The sequence below is a fragment of the Petromyzon marinus genome, chromosome 25, assembly GCF_048934315.1.
Source record: "Petromyzon marinus isolate PM22_M1 ecotype Great Lakes invasive population chromosome 25, UKy_Petmar_22M1.pri1.0, whole genome shotgun sequence".
Taxonomy (NCBI): Eukaryota; Metazoa; Chordata; class Hyperoartia; order Petromyzontiformes; family Petromyzontidae; genus Petromyzon; species Petromyzon marinus.
The window spans coordinates 5,833,198-5,860,629 of record NC_133691.1 but is presented as its reverse complement, the minus strand read 5'-3'; the positions used below and the strand labels follow the sequence as shown (position 1 = coordinate 5,860,629).

General features: G+C 46.1%; 1 protein-coding gene across 2 annotated transcripts in view; it reads left to right on the top strand.

Moving 5' to 3' along the window:
- Positions 1–27,432, top strand: part of GNAO1 (G protein subunit alpha o1) — a 154,601-nt gene that overhangs the window by 26,434 nt on the left and 100,735 nt on the right. For both annotated transcript variants that reach the window (XM_032960603.2, XM_032960604.2), the window contains exon 3: positions 23,763–23,904. In XM_032960603.2, coding sequence (XP_032816494.1) covers positions 23,763–23,904 — 142 coding nt within the window. The remainder of the gene's footprint in view (positions 1–23,762; positions 23,905–27,432) is intronic.

The following is a 27,432-nucleotide window of genomic DNA, read 5'->3' as shown; positions in this document are numbered from 1 at the left end:
GACTGCAAGGATCCATACTCTTTGGTTCTATTCGGTAAAGTCACGTTATTTTTTTTTACCTACGTGACTTTACCGAATAGAACCAAAGAGTATAGACTACAGCTTGTTTTGGAAGGTTTACTTATGTGCAAGTCGTGCTGGGGTGTTAAAGTGTAAAGTTTAAGTTCTGTAAACAAGTCTTCCGCAGCAGCAGAAGCAACAACAATTTATAAATGTAATTTGCCCACGTAATATTAAAAACACGTCTCAGAGTGCAGGGCCCCAAGAGTGGGCTCTTAAGCCGTGCGATGTTTTGTTACATTTATGATGCCTGAAATGCTCCACACGTTTATCTCTGACGTCTTTTTCCGGTTTGTTCCCGCGTGTTGTTCGGCACAGTGTCCACCATTTTCACTCCGGCGTGCTTGAAATTCGCTTTTTTTCAGGCAACTGAATGTTCAATATGCATGCCGGCACAACCTAAACGCACACCAGAGAATTCGTGTAGAGTAGCAGGAGCAGCTACATCAACAACAACAACAACAAAAACCTACCCGAGTGGTAGTTATATTTCGATTATTTTCTTGGGGCGCGACTACATCTACCCTCGGTCGACGATTTCTCCCGGCGTTCTTTGTCGCGGATTTTACATACACCCTGTAGCCTCGCGACGCACACACCGGAAGATAGTTGCCGTGACCTCTGCGTCTCAATTCGCTTCAAAAGCTCCGAGCAGGACCATCCCATTATGTCAAAAATAAGCACAGAGGCCACTGAAATTGCTTAAAGCTATAGAGCAATATATATTAGAGGGTCTCCAAATTACAGTTCTTGACATGTATTATCCCACTCGGCTTTTTTTTAACGTCTGAAGGAAGTGTAATGTTACATCCCCTTTCAGGAGACGTGCAATGGGATAAAAAGACCCCATCAACTATAATGCTGGGTTTTTCCAGGACATTTGAGGCGTTTTTTTCGTATTTGGCACATCAAGTCCTCTGCCTCAACTACAGTTGAGACCATAAGGCACATAGTAATTGTGAGGTATGGTCGTGTTCTTGCTTTAAAATGGAATATCCTGTGCACTGCATTTGTTACAATGGGTTTGTTTCATTTCACAGAGCCATGTGGATGCATTCACAAGATAACGCTTTCCATTTGAGGTTGAGTGAAGAAAGACGCATGTTGTTTACCCCAAAATGTTGACAGTTTAGTCAGGATTGCGAGCATAATATGTTTTCTGCTTACCAAAGATTGCCCTGGGATGGACAATATATGTACTGACTTTTTTTGTGACATCCCAGACAGCATAGTGCCCTGTGGCATCTCAATTGGGAATCGGTGGTTTTATATGAAAAATGAATTATTTTCAATGCATCAAGCGGGAACATTGGACCAAAGAGTAGCTACTACTTTATAATAGCAGAAGGACTGCGTATAGTGAGTATCGGAGTGATTATTGTTGAGGTAGTAATGAAAAGATCTCATCAAAAGAGCCAAAAGTCACAGACAACCTTGGACTCATTACTTATTAAGCTGAGGCGAAAGCTGTGTGGAAAGCAGGTGCCATGAATGCCATGATCAAACATGCAGAACGCTATTCTTGATATGTTGTGAACAATTAGTGCCACTCCGTTGGGTAAAAAAAACAAAATGACTATAGAGTTAAGAGACTGCATTGGGCAATAATTGGATAAGTCTAAAATGTATTATAAGGAGTCAAGATTGACTTGGGCAAGCCAAGTAATCCTTATCTAATCCGCTAGACACATTCTGAGAGTGTCACCACGATGGCAGCTAGAGCGAGGTTGGCAGCGTCTATTTATTTTGAGATTAAAAAAGGGACGTTACGAGGCACCTCGTGGGAGCACCCCCCCCCCCCTCCTGAAACCGATAAGGGCACGGTGGGACAAAGGGGACAGCGGCAGCCCAGATAGGGCAACTGCTGAGATCGTCCAAGTCAGGGGGGTTTGTCACAGATGGACGCATTTCGTGAATGGAAGCGAGGGCCGCGGGTGGAGCGCCAGAGGGATTGATACCTTAACTCCAACGCAGCCTATCTTGAGCCTCATTTTCCCCCGAGTGCCTCTGCTTTCCAGGAGAACACCCCAACACCGGAGCAGTGGTGTGATAGCACGGTTGCACTTGATCGTCTGCCTCGAGAGGCAGCGGCAAAGCCCCCTCGTACGCGCGTGAGATGTGACGGTTGGTGACGCGAGACGTACACAAAATGGTGCAACGGAGCCAAAAATGGGGGAAACAATACAAATGAGAAGGGAGGGGAGGGGAGGGGGAAACGAGACATGTTTTTTTCCACGAGCACAGTTTGTGATAAATGTAACGATTTTAATTCATGAATCTTTTTATCCTTGATATGCCTAACCACAAATGGTGTATCTAAGCGTGTGTTCTACCGTGAATCTGCTTTGTCAATGCTCTGGACGGGTTGTTGTGTTTCGCTTTCTGTTCACCCTCAAAGCCACGATGCATTCTCTTGGTGATGCCTTTCTGCAGATATCTGTGTTTTATTTATTTCGTGGATTAAAAGTACGCACCTGTGATGGGGATTTTTTTATTGTAAGGGCAGGGAACATATTATCTCGTTGGTAAAATAGATTAAAATTTTGTGGACTATAATAATATTCGTATTTTTCGATTTAAAGCTTTCGTGACTGCAATGATTCATCTTCTTTGGTTCTTTCGGTAAAGTCACGTAGAATGAGAATAAAATAATAAATTGATAAAATAAAATAACACAATAATATTCTCACGACGTTTCGGCCACAACACAAGCGGCCTTCATCAGGTGAAGGGGGCGAGACTGTCTGGTAGGACAGCGCTGGAGTGAGAGATCTGAACGTGGCTCTCTCACTCCAGCGCTGTCCTACCAGACAGTCTCGCCCCCTTCACCTGATGAAGGCCGCTTGTGTTGTGGCCGAAACGTCGTGAGAATATTATTGTGTTATTTTATTTTATCAATTTATTATTTTATTCTCATTCTACGTGACTTTACCGAAAGAACCAAAGAAGATGAATATTCGTATTATTTGTGCCGTAATATACAGAGATTATTCTGGGCTTGAAAAATAAATTGGCACTCAACATTCTAAGTGCGTAATTAAGACCACCTGTGCATAATTTTGGGATCTGTGCAGGAATGATGAATGGGGAAACTAATTTAAAGCCACGATGTATAAGAGCATGTGCGTGTTGTTACAAAAAATAAATCATAACGCGTACTTAGCAGCATTGTTGTGAATGTGATTTCGGGCTTACGGTCCTCAAGTTGCAATGAAAATGACTTCAGGCTGAGAGAGTCAATGAATGAAAGGCAAACAGAGACATCGACGGCACTGTGCCCTAAATTCTCCTTCAGACAAAACATGTTTAAAAATATATATATAATCTTAGTGAATGAATATTAATTTCAAGTTTAACCACAGAAAGACAAATTGTTGTTCCCTTAAATTTATCCACGCATTGATGCTATTCGTTCAAAAAGTACGTTTTTTTTCCCTTGAACTGAATTTAAACAACAATAATTGTTGAGCATAATATACCCGAGCCGACGTATGCTACGGGGGAATCCTTTTTTTAAATTGATGTATGTTTGTGCAATATTTTTTCATTTCTGACACTGCATCTGTTTCTTGTTCTGATTAATTTTTTGCTTGGAATTTAATGTACTTTTCGATTTAAAGCTTTCGGGACTGCAAGGATTCATCTTCTTTGGTTCTTTCGGTAAAGTCACGTAGAATGAGAATAAAAAAAAATTAATAAAATAAGACAATAAAATTCTCACGACGTCCCGACAGTTTTGTTCCTTCGCCTGAAGAAGGCTACTTGTGTTGTGGCCGAAACGTCGTGAGAATTTTATTGTCTTATTTTATTATTTTATTCTCATTCTACGTGACTTAAATTTTTGACTTGTTGGTTTTTTTGCCATTTTTGTGACCCAGGTCACTCTTGCCAATGAGAATCTATCCTGGTCCCTTGAGTGCTCACGTGGTTGAACAAAATATGAATTGAAACAGCAGTAAATGGAATTGAAAATTGTTTTCGTGACCAAACATTTTGTTCCAGCTGGTCTAACCACCCATAAAATGTACCCACGTTGTAAATGCAATATTGTTTTAAGACTGTGTAACTGTAGTGACATCCATCAGTAATCATCTATCCTCTGTGTAATATGGTGAGAAGCCTGTTTATATAATACTTTTGGAACATGGACCTGAGTGTGGACCATGATCCAAGAAAAACAATTTTTAGTGCTTTTCCCATACTTAAAACACTGCACAGTCAAAAAGCATTCCATATTAAACATACAAAAAAATATTACATAAAAAACAATGGCATGTGTATAAAATATAAGAGCAGGGACGTAATATACAAGGTCGGAGTGTAGATGCGGGAATTCAAGCCAGATTGTAAGACCCTTTTGAACAGATGAGTTTTTAAGTGAGATTTGAAGGTGTGGAATTAACTCGGCGGATCTCATCTCAATGGGCAGTGTTAAAGATACTAAAAGTGCTCACTCATGCCACTGCTGGTGGAAGGGTCTCCACGAGAGGGAGCTCTAGGGATTCACTCTGGAGGGAATTTGGCCTTAATCTCCACACTTTACCTCAACGCATGCAACTTGCCAATCGACGATTGCTCTCTCTTTCTTTTTAGGTAGTCTGTTTATTGATAAGACATATGACTTTGTAACCAAAAAAATCACATTTATTCTAGACGATGTATGTGAAAAACATTTTTAATTTTTCGTGTGTCGAACCTTGCGTGTTAATTTAACATGTAGGCTTTCGCGACCGGTCGTCCTGCACTATTTAAGACCGGAAGCAGGTGGATGGCTTCACTATTCTGGCAAATTGCCCGAAGATGCTGGATGTAATTTCCAGCGAAACGTCGTACTCAAATTGTAAATGTTTTTGGTTCACTCTTAAAACAAGCCGGTGGGCTGAAAAAGTATCTAATTTGCGTTTTGTTAACGTGACACAATTCTTACTGATTGGCCGTGTCTGGTGGTGGAGGGTTGCGACACATTTATACTTACGCGATTTAACCCAAAAACCTTTATTATGAATATGCGTCTTAATGTGTGCAAATGTGCTCAGAGAAGAATATATTTCAGTGAGATACTCTTCAACATCTAGATATCTCTCTGATCATTCATTACAGCCATGCATGCAGCCTCCGTCTTAATGAGGCATCTTAAGTCTTAACAGCAAAAGCTGTCTGTTCTCGTCAGCTGCTATTTGGGTTACCTTTAGCGTTCATTTGGGAGAAGTTGCACACAAATGAGTACATCACTATTAAAAGAGAACATCCCCACCGATAATAATGCTAGACTTTTTTTGTAGATTGGTTAGCAAAATGGTAAAGTGCATGAAAACATCCGGCTATTGGTGGATTTCAAGGAAATATATGTCACCTTTTTCTTGGCTCTTTCGGTAAAGTCACGTAGAAGGGAAACAATAAAATAATAAAAATATAAAACATTGTTTCCCTTCTACGTGACTTTACCGAAAGAACCAAGAATATGAATCCCTGCAGTCACGAAAGTTTTAAATCAAAATATATCACCTTGTGTTGGCGATCAGGATTAGTCGCAACATTCGGTACGTGATGAATTAAAAAGCTTTCGTGACTGCAGGAATTCATATTCTTGGGTCTTTCGGTAAAGTCACGTAGATAGGTTCAAAGAAAATATTTTCTTTGAATATTTTCTTTGAACCGAAAGACCCAAGAATATTCAGTACGTGCTGCATTGAACTGTGATGCGTGACGACGTTACCGGTCAGTTTTATATAAAAACATTTTTTACAATCATTCATTTGAGTAAAAAAAATTACTAGAAGTTATGGTCATTAATTATCCCCCATTCGTCATTTTGTTTAACATTGTAGTGCCTCTAAGCGGCTGCAGGGGTCACATAAGCTAATCAAATGTGAGATGAATAAAACATTATTGATTCTCACAAGCATAATTCCATATGAATCGATGCATCATTATCACCGCAGGTGGTCACGTAATGTAAAGACCAGGTCCTATTCCAGAAATAATTAGCTGTTAAATTACACCGAAACTTACATTGTCATTGTTAATTCTTTTGGACTTTCACAATTATATTTGTATTAGATCTCAGGTCTAGCCAGAAGCAAATTTTGTTTCATCGCATCACATTGGCGGGTCACATTTATGGTTGACGGAGCAGAGTGGTGAGTGAGCACGTCACTGATTTGTGCTTCTCTGGGTTAAACGAGTCAAATGCCCACTGCCACTCGATAGTGTTTACGGGCAATGGCTACAGTGAACCGTCTGTTCGAGACGAGCAGACAGCCTGCTGCTGGGACATTCACCATCGGAATGGGTCATTGGGTACGTGCTGGGGAGGTGACCCAAAAGCCCAGAGGTCAAATAATTGTACGGTACACGAAAAGCCCTTTGGAAATCCACTGCTGGACGAGGGCCTCCCCATGCATGCCGTGAGGGCCATGAAGGTTAATTGAGCAAAACTTCACCATGGAAGTCGCAACAGGATTGGTGAAGGTTGGGAGCATCGACGTGGGAGCAGAGTGTAGTACAACAATAGATTTTGCTGCATGGCGCTGACAGCATAGACCCTCCTTAGCCTATGACATGCTCATCTGGAATGCATCTGTCCTTGTCAGATCTCAGAAAGTCAGCAGGTTCGAGCCTGGATATTGTGATCACCATGCATAAAACAGGTCGTTGTAGGCTGATGCGTAGCTCTAAAAACACCAACAATGAAAATAAAAATGGTCAAATGCCCGAGCCATCCACCATCAGGGCAATAAGACATCGGTAGGACACAGTACAGCAAATAGGTTTTCGGTCTTTTTGGTTTGTCCATTGCTTGAGCCTGCGAGGCACATGCCGGCTTTCCCATAGCACAATTTGCAAATTGTCCAAACGTGACCGCATCTCAAGGCGGCGCCACCCTACAGAAACGGTGGGAATATTTATTTAAATAATCGCCCTCTCCTCCGTGAATGTGCTCCTCTGTTGGCTATTGTCAGCCCCCCCCCCCCGCGACCACCCCCCCCCCCTCTTTCGCCATGGCACCCTTTTATGCAAGTGCAGCTGCAGCCTCGAGAAGGTGCTGCTGTGAAATCCATTTGTGAGAGATGGGGGCCTCGGGGTGGTGAGGTGCTTGCAAGCGCACAATGCTTCCCGGTTTGCACCCCCCACCCACCCCCACCGAAGTACGAGGTCAGATTGAAAGAGACTCCGAATTGCTTTGCAAAGTAGAGTAGATGGTGGTGGTGGTGGTGGGGGGGGGGGGGAGGTTGGAAAGAAATTCCTTTGTTCGAGAATAATACGCAGATACCTTACAGGGCCCTCTGCTCGTGCGTTGTCTTTTTTTTTCCACTGGGCACAGTAAACGTTGGCCAGAGCGGCCTGGAGGGGTAGCGCGCGCTCGGCCATTTGTTGGCAACGGAGGTTTTGTTGTTGTTGTTGTTGTGGCGCTTTGAGCCCGGCGGCTGTCCCTCCGTTTAATGCGCTGTTGCCGAGCCGTTACTTTACCGCGCATCGTCGTCGGCTTCTCACGGTGGGTCGTGAGAGACACCGTGGAAGAGGAGCGGGCCGTCTGTGTGTGCGTGTGTGCGCGTCGGCAACACAGCACGTTGGCACAGTAGGAGGGCGCAGGTGGTGCATCGGCCAGTCATCTCAGTCAGTCGACCCGTGGCACCACCTGGATTTGTCCCGTGACCTCCTGCCAGCGGGCATTCGACACTGCACCTGGCCTTAAAGTGCACATAGCCTGGCACAAGCGCCGTGGTGACGTCAGCGACATTTAGTGGCGAATGGCGGTTGTTGTTGTTGTTGTTGTTCGCATCATGGTGCAACATTGTTACATTTTGTGAAGTAAACAAAAAGTCTTAACTTGGTAAAACTTCATCGCAACATTGCCGCCTCTCCCCTTCCCGCTACAGGCACACTCGACTTGCATTTGTAACATGCCACCTTTGTAATAGCCTTGCGCTATAAGAAAGGCGCGAATACCTAATGTACTAAATCTTTTCTTACGATTTTTGTTACGATCACTTTTGAACCAGCCCATATATTATGAGTGCATTAATATGCAAGTAGCGTTAAAGACCCCCATTCTCAAACGAGTTATTGGGGTTATCGTCAGCTCTTGGTGGTTCCTGAGCCCGTGTAATTTTATAAACAACATACTCTTCCCCAGTTCAACTCGTGCTCCTACAATGGGTTTCTGGCGCTGGTGTGAGGCTCCACTCGGCGTTTATTTTTGTTGTCAGCCTGCAACTTGCCATTACTTGGACAAAGCCCCCCCCCCCCCCCCCCCCCAATGATTTCCCATTCCTTCATTTTCTTCGCTATTCCTGGAGGGAGTTTTAGAGAGTCTCTTATAGAGAGAGGGTCCTGCACCGACTGTTCCATGCTGACCAAAACGTGGGAGTATCCACGCTTTACCCCACCACACACGATCTGCCGATCGACTCATCGTGGTTATACCCATTTATACTGCTCGGTGTGGGCAGGGTCGGGCGGTTTGAAACAACTCGCACCGTTGTTTCGACTGCCGTGCCACGAGATTGAATCGCCAACCGCTGGATTGCAAGTCGAGTGTGCGCTCATGCTAACATCATCAGAGTCTTATAAACGTTAAATTGCTCTCTAGACTGTTTCGAGTCTGAACAGACATGGTGGCCTGTGGCTCAGTGATGTGTGGGCTGCCCTGTTCTGACTCCAGCGTTGTCGGGATGCGATGGAGTATGGACCAAAGGATGGGGCAAGGAAAGTGAGCATAGCGATCACAGCTGCACACAGAGCTGCTCAGCCAGACTCTTATTTTCTGAATAGCCTTCAAAGAATGTCCCCATCATTTGGCAGAAATGTTAATATATTTAGGTTTGTGTATGTGTGTAGGAGATTGCAGTGGTAAGTTCTCGCCTGCTTACTTTTACATAGCCACACCCACTCAACCACTATTTCCACCCACCGCTCATAGGCTCTGCTTACTCCACTGCCAACCCCACCCACTAATCAGGTAACCCCATCCACTAATCAGGTAACCCCATCCACTACTCAGGTAACCCCACCTACTACTCAGGTAGCTCCACCCACTACTCAGGTAACCCCACCCTTATCTGCATCATGAGTTGAGCATAAGGCCAGGAAACTTTTAAACCCGCTACAAAATCCTGATAATAAAAAAAAACATTTGCAACTGCTTTGAGACACGCGGAGAGCCTATCTGAAACCAGCTGGCCTGAGGGTGATGCACGGTAGCCTTGCTGGAATCTTAACCTGGGTTGGGCCTCCATTAAAATGTTATCAGCCGAGAATGAACACAAGTTGCAGGGTACGAACATCAGCCCTGGGGAGACGTAGGTGGCCGGGCACGGTGTCGACCACAGCATCGTTGTCCTTAATAGTTGCACGTATAAATAGGGAATCTTTGTGTGCATGTGCCTGAAACCAGGGTGAACCTTTCTCTTCCGAATCACTGCTGCCTGGGAAATGGCTTCACGAGCCCCATGGGGACCAAACAGGCGCATGCACCCTATTGAGTGTATTTTCCTCTGGGCGGCAGCCAGGTCGTGTAAATAAATATATATAACAACAAACAACTGCAATGAATGTGCACTCACTCTGCTGTCACGGTGGCTGTGTGCCACCAGAGGGATCAGCGTCGCAAATGCCCTCTGCATACTGTGTCACACAACAACTCGCGCTGTGAACCTGCAGCACTAATTCACTGTTAACCCCAGCAGGGATGCAGTGGTCTTCTGCCAGAAGCAGTCATCTGATCTCTCGTTAAAGCAGCTCAGCCTTTATCCTGAAATCGCAACTATTCCCACGCTTGCCCACACGTTACATTTTAATATTGATCGTTTTATTCCTGGCTATTGTGAAATTTGTGCCCATCATTGCTCCAGGGTCAGTAAAATGAGCATCGAATGCTGAGGTTGCACCACGTGGTTATAAGGGAACAGCGGTCATTGCTATACATGTATGCTGGTCCCAACCGTGAAGGAAGGGAGCGGTGGCGGAGCGGTTAGCGCATTTATTGAATCGGCCATATTTCCCAATGCAGTGTCCTCCTCGATACGTCTTGAAACTCTGAAGCTTTCCTCAGTAAATAAGTGGCAACATCCGTGTAACCAGGGCCACTTTTCGTCATTGACGCTGCTGTTGATTGTTATTATAACATAATCTGCTGCCGATGTGCGACTCGTTGAAGCAGCAATTGTGTTCACCGCGAATCCTCGTTGAAACAGATCTATTTAGTCCATTGTGTTTCAAATTATTTCGTGAATGTCATTGCATGTCCGTTTGGGCATTATAACTTACCGTCGATAAATTGTGGCGCTCAAAGAAAAACCGAGCATTTTCAAAATTCTGGGCAATTCTGTTGGCTTTACTTAACGCACTCGCCGTATTTTTTTTTTAGTTGGCCATCATGTTGTTCTGTTCGATGCACGTTGCATTTACCGTGGTGCTTAAGATCTGACATCGATATCTTTCTGCTCCTTTTTTCTACTTCGTGAAATAACAGTAATCTTTCCGGCATGTTGGCGTTCCTTCTAAGACCTCCCAGGTGTAAAAAAAAAAAATACTAAACCAGATCTCGTGTTTCTCCACCGTGAATTAGCCTATCGCCTCGCCACCATGCCCGTTCTAAAATGCAGAACCCTGCGTGCAACGTTTCACCCCTGTATATTTGGACCACTTTATGTAAATAAGTCATATGTCTTCAATGGTTAATTGTCACACGAACATTTTCAAAGTGTGCCATTTGGCAGCAAGACCCACGGTTGTAAAAGTTTAAACAAGGCGCCTATACTTTCTCAACATCTCTATATGTATGAGTGTACCCCAACGTGAGTTGCTATTTCACCCTTTTTTGTTTAACACACGATGCCGCTAAAAACCTCGTCACTTGAGTTTAATTCCTGGCCATGGCTAACATCACGGTGAAGTTGTATCTGAGCCTTGTTATAGGACTCCCCTAGGGCGACCCAGCCTTAAAGGAAAACCTGGTGCTGGTGTAAGCAAAAACACTGGGGAAACAAAGGTGGTTACATGTGCTGTTGGTTACGCCACCCACTCTTTTGTTGTGTGGGGAGTGGTAGTGTAGCAGTTAGTGCGTGGCGCAACGAACGCGGCGTCCCGAGTTCAATTCCCGCTTACAACCAATACCAGTGACGATTATCTGAACCAGTCCTGGAGTCTCCGCTAGGTCGACTCAGCCTCAAATAAGTACCTGGTGCGGTGTGTAAACATCGCCACCTGGGGAGACAAAGGCGGCCGGGCGTGATGCTTGCCACCCACCCCCTCGTATGCCGTGCCGGTCTTCATAGGTGCTCGCTAACAGCACTTGCCCCAACACTCTGTTAAGGCTATAAGGGGGGTCTTTGTCTTATGTTGTGCCAGCCTTATTAGACGGCCACTAACAGCACATTTTCCAGCAGTTTAAAAGTAAAAAAAAATTCAGTTGTTTGTCCATTTTTATTTCAATTACAACATATACAATTTTTTTTAATAAACTTACATTTCAATACATGTCTGGCAATACTACTCTTATTATAATATAATTGTCTTGTATATTATTAATACATAAATGCCATGCTATTTATTTTGAATGAGGAAATCCTCACCGATTCTCAAGACTTTTTTTTCGAGAGCCGTCCATTGGAAGGAATGTTGATCATGGGGAGGACCTGGAGACATCCCGTGCAGATGAGGACATAAAACGGAAAGGTTCATTAACTAATTTTCTGTAAACCCATTTCTTGGCCATCTCATGGCTCAGCAGGTTGTTAATTTTACAATCCTGCATGATTTTACCAACCCGTACCTCCAGCGAGTGAAACAGAGGTTGAGCCACCGTGCCCAGTTAGAGCGAGGCTATTTCCTGAATTAAAAAGAAGCGCTGTTATGGTGACGCATGCCTGTAATCCAGTGCTCTGTTGGCCACGTACATTTGTGGACCGATCTATGTGGACTTTGGAGTGCATGCATGGGTTTTCGCCGTGTGCTTTAATTCCCTATCACATGCCGAATACCAAAAGTTTCCTATCGCAGTGCAGGAGTCTCTTGAAAAAGAGTATTGAGATTCATTGAGGCTTTGCCGAATAAATAAGATGACATTATTACGTATTATTGTACCCAAGGAATTACTTTAATCTTGTGCACAGTATTCTTGTGAGCGTTCGTCCCCTGCAGTGGCCTCAATAACAATAGGCCGACTCGATTTTCTCACCAGCCAGTCTGTTATCACCTGATCATCAGTTTGATTTCCTCTCTTCTGTTACCTATACATTGTACACGAGGCGTTATCACTGAATTGCTCCACCTGCTGAAAGTGGGCACTTAAGACTCTGTAGCATCATTCTCAAGAGCAGGCTGATACGTGCCAGTGTCATAATCCAAATCCCGCTTAGAGAATGAATCATGTGAATTGAGTGGCGTTCGCAATCTCTCTTTGAGCTCCATCATTCCACGTGTCATGCGTCCTCGAAGAATTAAACCTTGCTGATTGACGCAATGTCATACACTGTGCATTCTTGGAATTACACTGAGGGACGGATGGAGGGACACGTGGACTGGAGAACATACACATGTTGGAGACATCATGTTGACCATTAAGGAAATTAAGTGGCCTTGGGCTCGGCACATTGCTAGAAGGGATGATGACTGGTGGTCGAGACTAACGATAGAGTGGCAGCCAAGGGAGGGCATGTGCCTGGGAGGACGTCTACTGTGGAGATAGAAAAATGCAATCAGCTCGTGTGCTCATTGGAGTGGAAGATGGAAGCCCTCGCGCGCCCCACTCTGTTAAATGAGAAATCACGACGAATGTCATCAACGCGGCGACCCAACATCGATCATCGATCTCCCAGTCTCCAGAGCAGCAACAACACTACGCCAGGCCAACAGCCCTCATCAGGGACAAACAAGAACGCGCCAGATAGGCCCCGGGGCAAGGATCCTCCGACTGAACGTAGATGGACTTCTCACCCGGCACAAGTGCGAGTATCTCACAATGAAAACCCATCAAACAGCGGGTACACTCCGCTGCTCCTGGCGCGGTTTGGAGCACCTGAATATTACATTGAAGTTGTTGCTCAACATCAACATCAGCCATATGGAAGTAGAAGCTTGTGTGCTGTAGTGTAGCGGAGTTCGATTCCCGCTCACGGCCAACGCCAGTGACAATTATCTGAACTGGTCTTGGGCCTCTCCTAGGTGGACTCAGCCTCAAATGAGTACCTGGTGCGGTGTGTAAACATCGCCACTGGGGAGATAAAGGCGGCCAGGCGTGGCGCTGGTTACCCACTCCCTCGTGTGCCGTGCCAGCCTTCATAGGTGCTCGCTCACAGCACTTGCCCCAACAGTCTGTTAAGGCTACACGGGAGATCTTTGTCTTTACTGTGGCGCTACAGCAATGCGATCAGCTCACGTGCATGTGCTGGGTAGATTGTTGCATCACAGGACGGTGAGAGATGTAAATCTCTTGGAGAGGCCTTCATCCAACAGTGGATTGATCTTGGGTGATGATGATATGAATGATGTGATTCCTTTTTTGCATAATTAATGAAGACATTTTCATCGACTTTACTGTCATTGGGAAAAGAAGCACCTGTAGCAATGGATGTGTGTGAGTGAGTGGCGGTGAATGTTTTAGAGCAGTGGCTCTTAACATTCACTGCAGCCTGCTCCCCTTCGGTTCTCAATCGTAAAAAAAAAATTGTATGTTGATAAATTACGTAGCTTTGATGAAACAAAGTAATCTTGATTTGAAGCTTTCGTGACTGCAGGATGACTGCAGGACTGGGTGATTTATTTTATTTTATTTCTACCTACGTGACTTTACCGAAAGAACCAAAGAATATGGAAACAAATTAAGTTGTACGTACGTGCCCGTGCCCTTATCTGGCCACGCCTCGCACCCCCAGGTGGTGCGTGCACCCCCAGGTCAAGGAACCAACTGCTTTGGACAGCCGACGCCCCTGAGTGGATCAAAAGTGCCACAGTGACATCGGCAGTCGTGTTTGTCTCCGCGCACCACTGTGACTGCAGTCATCATCATCATCGTCGTCATTATCAGCCATCATCTCTCGCAGTCAAGGGATGCCATCAGTCCACCTCGCTCCAGCGCACGGGCTGATCTCATCACGCGCTCGCACTCGCTCTCTCTCTCTCTCCTCGGTTGAGATTTGACCACGATTCAACAATGGGCAAATGTACGGGTTCGGTTAAAGGCGAGGGGCATAGACGCGGTAGCATAGAAGTACAGTTCAGCAATTGGTTTTGCTGCACCTCCCCCCCCCCTCTCTCTCTCTGTTGCACGCAACAAATCAATAGAAAACAGTGTCGACTGCATATAAGCAACACCCCTCGGGAGCAAGGCCAGCTGTGCTAATATCCAAAGTAGTGTGCTTCAATCAGGAGCGGCCCCCTGTCTCCCACCCCCCACTCGTGTACGATAAGCCGCGTGTGCCACAGGGTATTGGAGAGCCACTCTGCAGCGGGCAACATACCATGCATGGTTGGTCGCCACGGTGGCGAGGAGATGTTGTCTCCCTCGGCCGGTACGCGGCAGTAGGTCGTGGATTCGATCACGACCCGGACGACGCCTGTTGTTGTTGTTTGCCTGTTGTGTGCCTGTTGTATATTTGGAAGTCCGCGTGTTCTCTTACCCCCCCCCTTCTCCTCCCCCCGTGGCAGTCGCCTTGATTTCTCTCGGGGTCTGCCCGCTTTTTCCCTCCACATTTAGAAACGTACGTTTAGATTGTTCGGCGACTATACATTGCCACGTGTGAAGAAAAGCCACTTCGATGAGCTATCATCAAGTGTGGCCAGTTCGCCTCTAAATAAAAAAGAGTTAAACATCTCAGTAAGGCTTTTCCTGGTAAATATCTATATTTTTTTATGAGTCGCTTATTCTAGAACGTGTGCATATATACAGCTTCTACTGTGCAACCTTAAATTGTATTGTCACTGAGCGGGCAGTGGGGGCGGAGGGGTGATGCCAGTTTTTGGTGAGAGATTTCGTTGTCGATGTTTTCATAACGAGCGAATGATCGCTTGCGACTCGTGAGTTGCCTTGCCAGTGCCGAGGAGGAGGGGGTGGCCGTCACCCCCCAGTGCAGCCTGTAACAGACTGTTGGGGAAAGTGCTTTTCGCGAGTAGCACCTATGAAGGCCGAAAGGCACACGATGTGGTGGGCGGCCAGCACCACGCCCGCCCGCCCGCCTGCCTTTGTCTCCCCCAGTGGCGATGTTTGCGCACCGCACCAGGTGCTCATCTGAGGCTGAGTTGACCTAGGGGAGGCCCCCAGGACCGGTTCAGAAAATCGTCACCGGTGTTGGCCGTGAGCGGGAATCGAACTCGGGTAGGCGGGGTTCAAAGCGCAGTGTCGCTGACCGCTCCACCACCGCTCCCCGCACGCACGCACGTGACACTCCAGAGACCCCGCTACGACGTCTTGTCCGACAGCGGCGGACAGAAAGACACGTTCCGTATATAAGTGGTGCTGATCGCAGGGGCCCATCAGTACCGCAGCAAGCATCGCAGAGGCCACCATTATAATGAGTACTGCCTCTTTGGTAGTGGATACTGGGCCCACTACCAACTAAGTCTTTGCAACGATTGCAACTTCTCTCGGTTATCGTTTGATAAAATGCTTTGCTCTGCTGCTGCGTGTTCGGGTTGCCACCCGTCCTGGTTTTCCCAGGATCATTTTGTCGAGGTCGCCTGCTGTCCCGTAGAAATGTGTTAACTCTTTCCGGGAACATTAAAAGTCCACCGCATTTTTGTTTTAGTCAATTGCGTAATAATACACAGCTCAAGACGACGCAATTGCACGTCGCCCTCCCCCTCCTTGCGGCAGTGTGAGATGTTCGCATTCCCGTGACGTCTTGCCGGTTGCTTTGTAACCTCCCAAAGCTGGTGCCCACACTGCGCGTTGTCAAACCGCAAAATCGATAAACAATGAACACGCGCGTGGCTCTCGGTTGGCACAACAATGACAGCAGATTGTGGGGGAGCTTGACCAATGGTCACCTCTGAGTATCGGCCGAGACCATCCCCCCCCCCTCCTCACGAGACATCTGTGCCCCCCCCCCCACACCTCCCTTCATCTGATCGGCCACTGTTCGTAGCGACGACTCTTCCCCAGACCCCGCTCATTCTTGCACCCCGAAGTCGTCCGTTTATCCTGCGAGTGTCCCCGTTGCGACTGCACAACACGGGCCCTTGTGTTCTAGCGGGGACGGGGAGGGGGGGGGGCATTCACGCCCCCCCCTTCTCTCTTTGTCCGAGATCCCAGCCGTGTTTTTTTTGTTTGGACAGAGGCAATGGTGTCGGTAAGTGACCAGCTGCGTCGGCGTGGGAGAGTCAGGCCCGTCTCGTACATAATGATCAATTGGGGCGCAGCGCGATCTGGATTTATTGAGGGGCCGTTCATAAATGACGTCACGCACCTAGGGGGGGGGGCGGGGTCAGACATTTGTGACGGTGTGTGACGAGGGGGGCGCTTGAGAAATGTGCAACTTTAAATAAATATAGAATTATATTCTTGTTTTTTGTCGGTAAAGTCACGTAGAAGGGAAACAATAAAATAATAAAAATATAAAGCAATAAAAATTATCATGACGTTTCGACTGCAACACAAGCAATCATCATCAGGTGTGAAAACCACAGCAAGAAAATTTGAAAAAAGTGGCGTTTTTTTTACGTTAGCACCACGGAGAGCGATTTGGCAGGTATTCAGATGGACGAGTCCATCTATGTTCGGAAAAGAGGAGGGGGGAGACGAAAATAATGGATGTGGTCTGAAAGCCACCGTAAGCGTGAACAATCAATTAAGACCCGAAATGGTTTATCAAATCCTTCCAATGATTGCTAAGCCAGAATTCATCTTCTCGCTTGAAATTGTCTCTGTGCTTGTATATGTGGATAGCCTCATGAACGAATGGTAGCCAGATGGCTTGCAAATAACCTCTGTCTTGGAGAAGTCAATGTCATGTGAGCCTACTGAATAATAACAGTGATCTGCCACGGCCGAGGTGTTGGTCCTACCGTGTTTTAGGTCTGCTTTGTGTTCACGAATGCGGTCAGAGACATGTCGTTTGGTTTCTCCAATGTAACTACTACCACAGAGGCAACGTAGTCTGGCTACCATGAGAGATTCGTTCATGAGGCTATCCACATATACAAACACAGAGACAATTTCAACCGGGAAGATGGATTCTGGCTTAGCAATCATTGGAAGGATTTGATCAACCATTTCGGGTCTTAATTGATTGTTCACGCTTACAGTGGCTTTCAGACCGCATCCATAATTTTAGTCTCCCCCCTCCTCTTTTCCGAACACAGATGGACTCGTCCATCTGAATACCTGCCAAATCGCTCTCCGTGGTGCTAACGTTAAAAAAACCGCCACTTTTTTCAAATTTTCTTGCTGTGGTTTTCACACCTGATGATGATTGCTTGTGTTGCAGTCGAAACGTCATGATAATTTTTATTGCTTTATATTTTTATAATTTTATTGTTTCCCTTCTACGTGACTTTACCGAAAGAACCAAGAATATGAATCCCTGCAGTCATGAAAGCTTTAAATCAAAATATCGAATTGTTATAACAACACTCCTACACTCTTTGGTTCTTTCGGTAAAGTCACGTAGATATAAAATATAAAATAAATAAAATCACGACGTTTCGATTGCAACACAAGCAATCATCATCAGGTGTGAAAACTACAGCAATATTTTTTTAGCTGAAGTAAGAGAGATGCTGTGGTAAGAGGTTATGTAAGTAAGAGAGGGGGGAGGAGCAAGGGAGGGGAGGAGTAGGGGGAGGGTGGCGTTGCGTGGATGCTGCTGGACGGGGGGAAGTTGGTGGGGCTAGAAAGATGGGGGGGGGGGGGGGGATTGTGCAAAAAGCCAACGCCACTGCAGCAAAGCCAATGAAAGACAACAAAGCAACAGTAACAGCCCTGCCAAACGCTGGGGATGCAATTAACTCGGTAAAATAGACTAGTGCCCGGTAAATATGATGGAACAACCGTAACATCCTTCCAATGATTGCGCAATTGGTATCCATCTTCTCGGTCGAGGTTATGTCTATGTTTATATATCTGGGTGGCTTCATGAACACACCTTTGATAGTAGCCTGAAGGTTTGCAGAGCACCTTGGTTTCGGAAAAAAAACAGTATCATGAGAACCCACAGCGTTATAGCAATGGTCAGCAACACTCCTACAACATCAGAGTGCAGCGCCACATTAAATTCGCACTACAATTACAATAGTTTAAATCAATTTGAAGCATGGTTTATTTTAAAAAAGGAAATATGGTTTTGGAGGGGGGTGGGGCAGCGCGTTGTGACGTCATATTTGAGAGGGGTCTGACTTTTTGTGAAGCCGTGTGACGAGGGGGTCAAAAATCGTCCAAAATCGCGTGACGTCATTTATGGACGGCCCCTGACGTCGTGGAATATTTCTAATCCCGCGGGGCTTATCCGCACGTGAACGTGCACGAAGTGCCACCGAGCGGGGCGAACAATGAAACGTCGTGCGCACTGCGTTTGAAAATGCGTGCACGTACTTTATGCTGTGAATACTGTGCAAAAAGGGGCTTCCCCCCCACCACCACTCACACACGCAGCGTCTGATGTGGTAACCATTTGGTGGGGGTGGAGAGGTGATGCAACCGGGAAAGACCCCTATAATGGCCCCAAATGCACTCCGATTGGCCCGTTGGCCTGTGATGTCACTGTGAGCTCCACGCGGCGATTACCGTGGCAGTCGAGAATCATTCAGGGCTGATGGCGACGGCTCCCGACGATTTAGAGCGTTCTTTCGCAATTTTAATATCACGATTCGGTTGAAGAATCAATTCTCTTTCGTCTCGTATTTACCATAGAATTTGTACTATTCATTTGTTTTCCCTGTTTTGTTTGTACAGCTTTGTTCACCCCATTACCCTAATTGTATCATTAACATTTGCCTGCATAAACCAAACATACATAAATAATGGATTACACGCACAATTGCATTCGCGTCCTATTAGGATAAGTATCAATACTAATCTGAGTGGATGCATGAGGTATATGCCTCTTATACTCTTGCCATATTTTTGAGATTAAAAAAAAATCGACAAAACGTTAGATTGTGCGTGCAGCTAAATTTAATTGTGTCAGAGAAGTAAATAAAACAATGCCACGTTCATGAATCTCACTTTATGCCTCATCATTCCGTGTGTCTTACAACCTCTGGGATACTGTCTTGCTGACTGACACAATGGTCATATCGTGTGCATGCGTGGGGTTACATCGAGAGACGGAGAGAGGAACACGTGGAACATAGCACACAAAGACAAATATCCCCCGTATAGCCTGAACAGCCACGGCACACGAGGGGGTGGGTGGCCAACACCACGCCCCACAGCCTTTGTATCCCCAGTAATGATGTTTACACATCACACTAGGTAATCATTTTTTTAGGCTGAGTCGACCTAGGGGAGGCCCACGACGAGGTCAGATAATCGACACTGATGAGCGGGAATCGAACACGGGTCGCCAGGTTCGTAGCACAACGCGCTAACCACTGCACTACCGCTCCCCACTTAGCACAAGGATAGAGATATATTGACTTGATAAGAGTGGGCTTGGGCCGGGCACGAGAAGGAATTATGGCTGGGTGGCCAAGGACAGCCAAAGGGGGACACACACCCAGGATCATGCCCATCGCGGAGATGGAGCGGTGAAATCAGCCCGTGTGCAGGTGTTAGATGGATTGTTGCATTGCAATACCACGATAGATGATGACAGCTTGGAGCGGCATTCATCCAGCAGTGTATTGATCATGGCTGATGATGATTGTGATGCTCATTATTATTCGTAGCAAAAATATGTAGCGGTCAAATCTGTTGGCTCTTCTTCCTTCGTTCATTGGAGGAGTTGATGGTTTTCCAATTTAAAGGTGAATGCCGGTTGTTGTTGAGGTACCGACGGCACACCCACAGAAGGGAAGGCAATCGTGTTTTAAGAACGTGATCTAAAAATACTTACAATACTGATCTTGCGCCACAGGCCTCCCCGTCAGTAACTAAGCGCATTATATCAGAGTGCAGTGATGTGCTTGGTGACCAGAACCATATAAGTGAATGTGTGCGTACGTTGACACCCTATTCACACGGTTAAATGATGGCCAATTGCTGACTTTGGAGGTTGAAATCCCCATGTCCTGGTGTCTTAACGGGGTGGTGGATTGTGTTAGTTCTTCACACAAAGGGTAAAATTAAACCAACGGCATTGAGTTTTTGAAAGACTCGTACGAGTGAGTCACCTACGCTGCGGATCATTGGTTAATCGTAATTTACGGGAATTTATTTTGTATACATTTAAATTTCCTTAGCATTAGTCAACTTGATTCAGATGAAAGGGCATTGATCAGCACGAATTTAAATGGTTTATCAAAATGACGTCTCTTGAACAGCATGACCTCCCTTCACAGGAATTAAAATCTTCAATTCGCTTCCGAAAGTTGTACGAAGTGTATAAATGTGGCAATTATTCAGTCTATTCCCATGGCCACCAGCTTATTAAATACAACGCTTTGAAATGAAAGTATTAGAAAATTATACAAATGCCCAATGGGAGTTTCAATTATTTATTCTGATAACATAGAAAAAAACTGAATTAAGTGAATCTTTTTTAAATATGCACTTGCAGGATAAAGCATGAACAAATTGTGCTACGTAAAGTCTAGTGGCTTTATGCGTCAGGGTATAATGCAATGAAATGAGCTCACCCGAGTCTTCCACAATAGCTGGCAAAAATCGCACCTGCAGCCTCGCCCACTGCGTGTGAGAGGCAGGGGAGCGTTACAAACAAGCACCCTTCACCCCTCGAGCGAATTGTCAGAGCGGGCGGCACAATCGCCACCGCTGACAACAGCTTCTGTGCAAAATTGTCCGCTGCAGAGTGGTCGTTGAATTCCCCCCCCCCCCCCCCGTGGCATGATTTTGCAAGATTGTGCACGCAGCACGTCAAATCACAAACTTTAAATGGACATGAATTGTTGAGCGCAACTAAACTAATGTAGGCTTCATGCATTTGAGATGTGGTGTTACAGAAGGGATGGGAAGAGTACACCAGTGTTAAAATACGAAGAGCGTGGATGCTTTTGCAAGAGAATGGCTACAAGCAGGAATAACTGATGAGAAGTAAGGTGACGTACGCAGGACAATACCTCGGAGGGTCGCACGTCTGGAGAAATGACCGAGATGATTCCGCGAGGGGAAAATGGGAGAAGGAAAAAGGGAAAGAGGGAAGGACACGGATGGGTCGGTGGGACAGTGTGAGATCGCTGGATGGGACTCTCCATGAGAGACACTGAAGATCGCGAAAGATGGAAAGCGTCTAGCATAGACATCAACCCTCGGTAATGAGCATGTCAAATGGAAACTATAGAATTATGATGATGATGATGATAACGGTAACTTTCTCTATGTAACCTTCGCTTTTCAGGCGTTCTTCAAAACAAACGTTACCAACTTTCAGTTGGCTCTCACCTCGTTAAACAAAGAACAGCGCTGAATCGATGAAATGTTGCCGACACCTGTTGAATTAAGCACACGACACCGCCTCGTGTTGCTGTGTCCACTCCTAATGAGCAGCCCTTTCCCCGCACAGGAGCCCCCCTAAGTATGAAGGTGTCTCGGTAATCGATGCTCGCAGCACCTCGTGCTTCCCGCACCGGTGCTTATGGGCCTGCGGGGTGCAGCGTTATCGAGAAGGGAATAAACCACGGCCGTACGAACGAGGGGGAGCGAGAGTTTCCCCCACGCCTGCCCAGGGGAGGCCCGTATGGAAATTCAAGAGGGGTTTTTCAAAATGGAGCCACACTCACCAACCCTACTAATTCAAGGGCCACTTTAAGTGGTATCGGCTGCCCAATGTTTTAGAGCAAACAATACCGACATATAAACGTTGGGTTGAAGAATAAATCTTTGACCATTTTCGCTTTGAAAACATTTGTTCGCGGTATTTTAAAAGGGTTTAAAACTCCCAAGCCTACTGCTTCAATCGACTGAGTTGGCAAGCCCCAGGTGGTGAGTGTGCTTGTCCTGATCCCTGGTGCAAGGAATTACATTTCAGCTGAGCTTACGTTTATTTGTTACACGGATGGCCCCGTGAAGCCAGCTTCCCAGCTGTTTGTACGAAGGAAAGGAGATTCTGTTGCACGTGAACTTGGCAGCAAGAAAAAGACAAAAACATCACAAGATTAAACATCACAACAATCGGGGGGGAGGGGGGGGGTGCCTGGCCCCCTTCTGGCCTGTGGTTCCCAATGCAGTTGCACCACTTGCACACTCGACAGCTTGCACCGCTGACGAAGAAGCCTCTGGCTCTGTGGTTTGCACTGCCGCAGGTAATGAGGTCCCCTAGAGTTTGTTTTATCGCAGTGGGATGGCCGTACAACAGAGCAACCACAAGAGAGACTTGTTGTGCGCAAAGCCAAAGCACAGCGTTTCTGTGAGGCATTCTAATGGTTTATTGATTTGCTTATTTGTTTTGTTACTCCTAAGGTTTCCGTACCTTGTGTCCCCATTTACGCAGGGTTTTTGGCTCAGGGATGGGGGGCGCCTTCAAAAGGCGATGATGGCAAATGTGGGAGAAAAAAAAACGTAAACTAAAAAAATATTTATACAAAAAAACAAACCTGAGTGAAATAAAATGAGAAGCTTGGACGACGTCAGCTGCCCTTGCCGACGGTGTTCTGCGGCGTGTTTAATCTCGCGCTAGCGGCGCGGCTGTTCCCCGAGGCTCTCGCTGCCCAAGCCTCACTCTGTTGACCCGGTGCACCGCCGCCCCTTTGGCTGCGCGAGCCGGCGTGCGCCCGACGCACGCCCACGTTGTAGCGCTCGTCCAGCGTCGCTTCCTGCTCAGATGAGCTTGGAGCAAGCACGCCCTCATCTCCTTTCATTAAAGCTCGAAGCCGGTGGTGGAAATTCCACTTGCCTATGGAAGATTCCCTTTGTCCATAAGTGGAAGAATCCACTGTGGCTTATTGTACCCCGAGGGATGAGTCACCTCCACTCCTGAAGGGAATATAGACTGCCAACCTTCCAATTTGCAGGCCTTGTGCTCTAACTGCTGTGCCACTACTTGGCTGGATTATTAGAACACTGCAATCGGCTGTGTTCACGTTCGCGGTTGGTCGGCCCAAAATGTCTCAAAGCTCAAGCGAGCGAGAAGTGGTGCTCACTCATGTCGGCTCTCCGGAGGCAGCGGTGGAAATTCCACGTTCCTACGGCAGGATGTATGTACGTGCAGTATGTTGAACTTCTTTCGCACCGTACGTAGCCAACTGTGGTAAACGGATCAAGTCTGTCCATTGTACCTAATGTCGTACACTCCATTATGATATGAAGTACAATATAACATTTGAATTATGCGAGGCAAAAGTGTTCCTCGTACACCCGAGCGTTCACACTTCCTTCCCGAGGTATCTGCAGTTGCCCCACCAATGGGGGCACTTGCAGCTTCTGACTTGTCGAGCGCTTATGGCATCGTAAGTAAACGGATACTGTTGTAGCCATCACATGGATGGCTGATATCCAGATTGAACCCAGACCTCAGCAGTGCCGTCTAAGTGCTCTGTGACCCCGTATTTAGTCCACCTGGAGCTGGAAAGTGACCGTCTCAGCTTTTGTCTGATCGTCTGTCCTACCCTTGTCTTCGATCTCTCCCCCCCCCCAACCCCTCCTGTAGGATCATTCACGAGGATGGCTTTTCGGGAGAGGACGTGAAGCAGTACAAGCCCGTGGTGTACAGCAACACCATCCAGTCGCTGGCCGCCATCGTCCGAGCCATGGACACCCTTGGCATCGAGTACGGGGACAAGGAGCGGAGGGTGAGTGCCCGCGGTTGGTTTGCGCTTCTGGTCGTTGACGAGTCAACGACCCTATTACTCCGCCCATGGCTCGTGGCACGCCAGTGTGAAGATACGCACAGGGGCGTTCACCGTTAGTTATCGGCTCACATGATGGGGCGAAGGTTTCCAATTGCAATGGATTTAGAATAATACAAAAAGCGATGATTGAGATCACCTTCCAGCGCCGCTGTTGTTTTATTTGTCGTAGGCTTTAAGGGGGAGGGCAACCCACTGTACAGATTAGAGACAACTTTAAGCGGTCAAAAAGTAAATCCCAAGTGATTTTTCTGCTCAAATGAGAATGTAGGCGGTGCTCATCACCTGTTTACAACCCTGAGTCTGTGGTGGAAATTCCTCATTCATATGGCAGGGCTGAGTCTATCCATAGGACAACCGCTGTTGAATTCCCAACAAAAGTGGTGCTTATTTTGATCGACCCCAGAGGGATGATGGGTTGAGTCAACCCCCAAATATGATTTTTAATTTGTGAACTTCTGGCTCCGAGGCAGTTTGCCTGGCCGGCCGGTGACCCTCAAAGGGTCGCCAAGGTAACTGCGGTGTGCCCACTGTGAGCAAAGAGCTCTCAAATGGTGAGCGCCGGTTCTAAAAGCAGGGGTGCTGCAATAGCGAGATGTTAACTACCTCACCTGGTATGCAGGAGGTCGTGGGTTCGATTCCGACCCTGAAGCCTGCTGTATATTTGGAGTTTGCGTGTCTCTCTCTCATCATCATCATGGCGGCTAGGAGATGTTAACTACCTCGCCAGGTATGCAGGAGGTCGTGGGTTCGATTCCGACCCTGACGCCTGCTGTATATTTGGAATTTGCATGTCTCTGTTGCCCCGTGGTCACTTGGCCTTTTCTCAGGGTCCCCCAGTTTTTTACCTCCACATTGAGAAACGTTGCGTTTAGAGCATTTGGCTGCTATAAATTTCCACGTGATAAGCCACTTCGTTGGGTTATCATTTGTGGCCAGGTTGCTTCTGAAAAAGAGATAAATAGCTCAGTAGGTCTTATCTGTTAAAATAAAAAAAATATTTTACTAATAGGGTTTTCCCCCTTTTTTCTGGCAACAAAACTGACATCTTTTGCAAGGAATCATGTTAACATTAACCACAATACTTGCAGTCAAATGCAAACAAAAAACAATACTCTGATAATTTATGCATTGTCCTTGAAACTGATTGGTCCACACCAGAGACAGCTTTTCTTAGAGCCTAGTCTCATATGGTGTTTGACCAGATGACGCCAAAAGGTGAAAAATACTTGAGTTTTTAGAAGTTTAAGGAAATTCGATTTTGGAGGGTGGTCAACAGAGGTTCCTTTCCACCAGGTATTGCAATTGCAACACATTTTTTTTTAATGCATGCTTTCTCAGTCACAAGGCAACGATAAAATTTACTAAAAGTTTACAGCCCTTTTGCGGCAAGTCTTCTACTGGATGAAGGTCTCCCCACACTGTCGGTCATTGGTGTTATGGGATTGTTTAACCTTGGTATCGGAGAAAATTATATTGTGATCACCCACAGCGGTGTAACAGTGATCAGCTACGGCAGAAGAATTCGTTCTGCCGTGTTTCAAATCTGATTCTTCTCCCGTAGCTGATCACTGTTACAACGCTGTGGGTGATCACGATATAATTTTCTCCGATACCAAGGTTCTTTGCAAACCCACGGGTTTTTTTTTTATCAGAGATTTGTTCACGAGGAAATTCAGATCTACAAACATAGACACAATTTCAACCGAGAAGATGGTTTCAAATTAAGCAACCACTGGAAAGATGTTCTAAATCGAACCAAACATTAAACTAATTTTCAATGGTACAGTATATTTTTCAAGTAGTGGTACCCCAAACTTTCGCAGCTCTTAAAGATTCCCTTTTCACACCATCAATAGGTAAGCTCCCCCTCCCCCCCTCGCCAACCGGCATGTTCACCCGCACGTACACCACCTCTACATCGTTCATCATGCTAAGTCGGCCAATCAAATGCTATTTTTATGCTAATTCCTTTGTCAAGGCACCTTGTTTCCTCGCACACAGCTTAAAGGTCGCGGTCTGAGCGTGGCTGTGTTTCACTCCAGCGCTGTCCTCGAGACAGTCTCGTCCCTTCACCTGATGAAGGCCGCTTGTGTTGTGGCCGAAACGTCGTGATTTTTGTTGTTTTATTTTTTACCTACGTGACTTTACCGAATAGAACCAAAGAGTATGGATCCTTGCAGTCACGAAAGCTTTAAATCTAGAATTGGTCTTCCGCTTACAATCACGATGCAATTAACGAGCTTCTTGAAACGCAAAAATAGTGGCCCCATCATCTCTTGTCACAAAATCACGGAGTCATTATCCATCTGAACCTCTCACAAGGTACTAGAGCGTGAACCAGTGGGGAATTTAAAAAAAATATCGTGTCATTATTTCTTTCGCTAACAACATGCTATGAATCAATGCCCCAAGTATTTTAATTGGTTTGGAGAATCGCCAGCTTTAATTAAAACATTCGGCGGCGCCTCACTGTAAGTAATTACCGCGTGGCTATTTAATATTGTCACGAGAACCAGCGGAGAGGCGATATGCATCTGGTTCTTTTAGTAGTGGGGAGGAAAAAAAATGACTCGTGCGTTTTCTCACCCGTTCAATTGCGAAACAAATCCGCACGACCGTATTATATTCAGGATCACTCTTCCCTTCGTTTACAGTTAATTTTGAACGCCGTGCATCACGTGCCCTAATTGCTATCTAGTGCCTCCTCAGATTCCGGTGTTTATTATTATTTTTATAAAAAAACAAAGTAGTGATGTTCGCAGTACATCTGATGTGCCACCCTTAAATGGGACAGCGCGCGGCTTCGCCCCTGTTCACACTTCGCCTTGCTCGCTCAATGCCGCGTTCAACAGGTTTTAGCGGCAGTCGCTTGCTGATAATAGCTCGTTGGGGTTATTTGAACATTAAAAAACTCCTCGTCCCACGGGACAGCTGCCGATGATTAAAAAACAACAATATTTTGCCGAAATATATGTACAATATATGCACAGTAGCTGCATGAACAAAACATATATCGAGAAAAAAATCACGGGAAAAGTCGCGGCTCTTCTAATTTGGTTATTTATTCAGCAGGAATTTAAATGAACGATTGTTGGAATTTCCTTTGCTTTTCGTAGCTGCCTTGCAGTGTTGTCCATTGGTGGGTTATTATAATAACCACGGTGACATATAAGCTGTTTTGCTAAGAATTTTACCATGAGCACAGAGGTAGGAAACAATGAAATTGAGTTGAAAAATAAATCTGGTGGCCTCACGTAAACCCACACGTTTGCGTGGAGATGCAGGAAATTAACTCTTGACAACTTAGCACCGCGCTTGTTTTACTCGTCCGTCTCGGTAGTTTTAACCCGAGAGAGAGAGAGCGCAAAATCGTGACGTCCGCTTCAAAGAGAAGCCGTGCCTGGGGACAATTTCACGAGATTGCCCAATTTGTGCCTCAACAACGAGCCACGTCAAATCGCCTCAAAC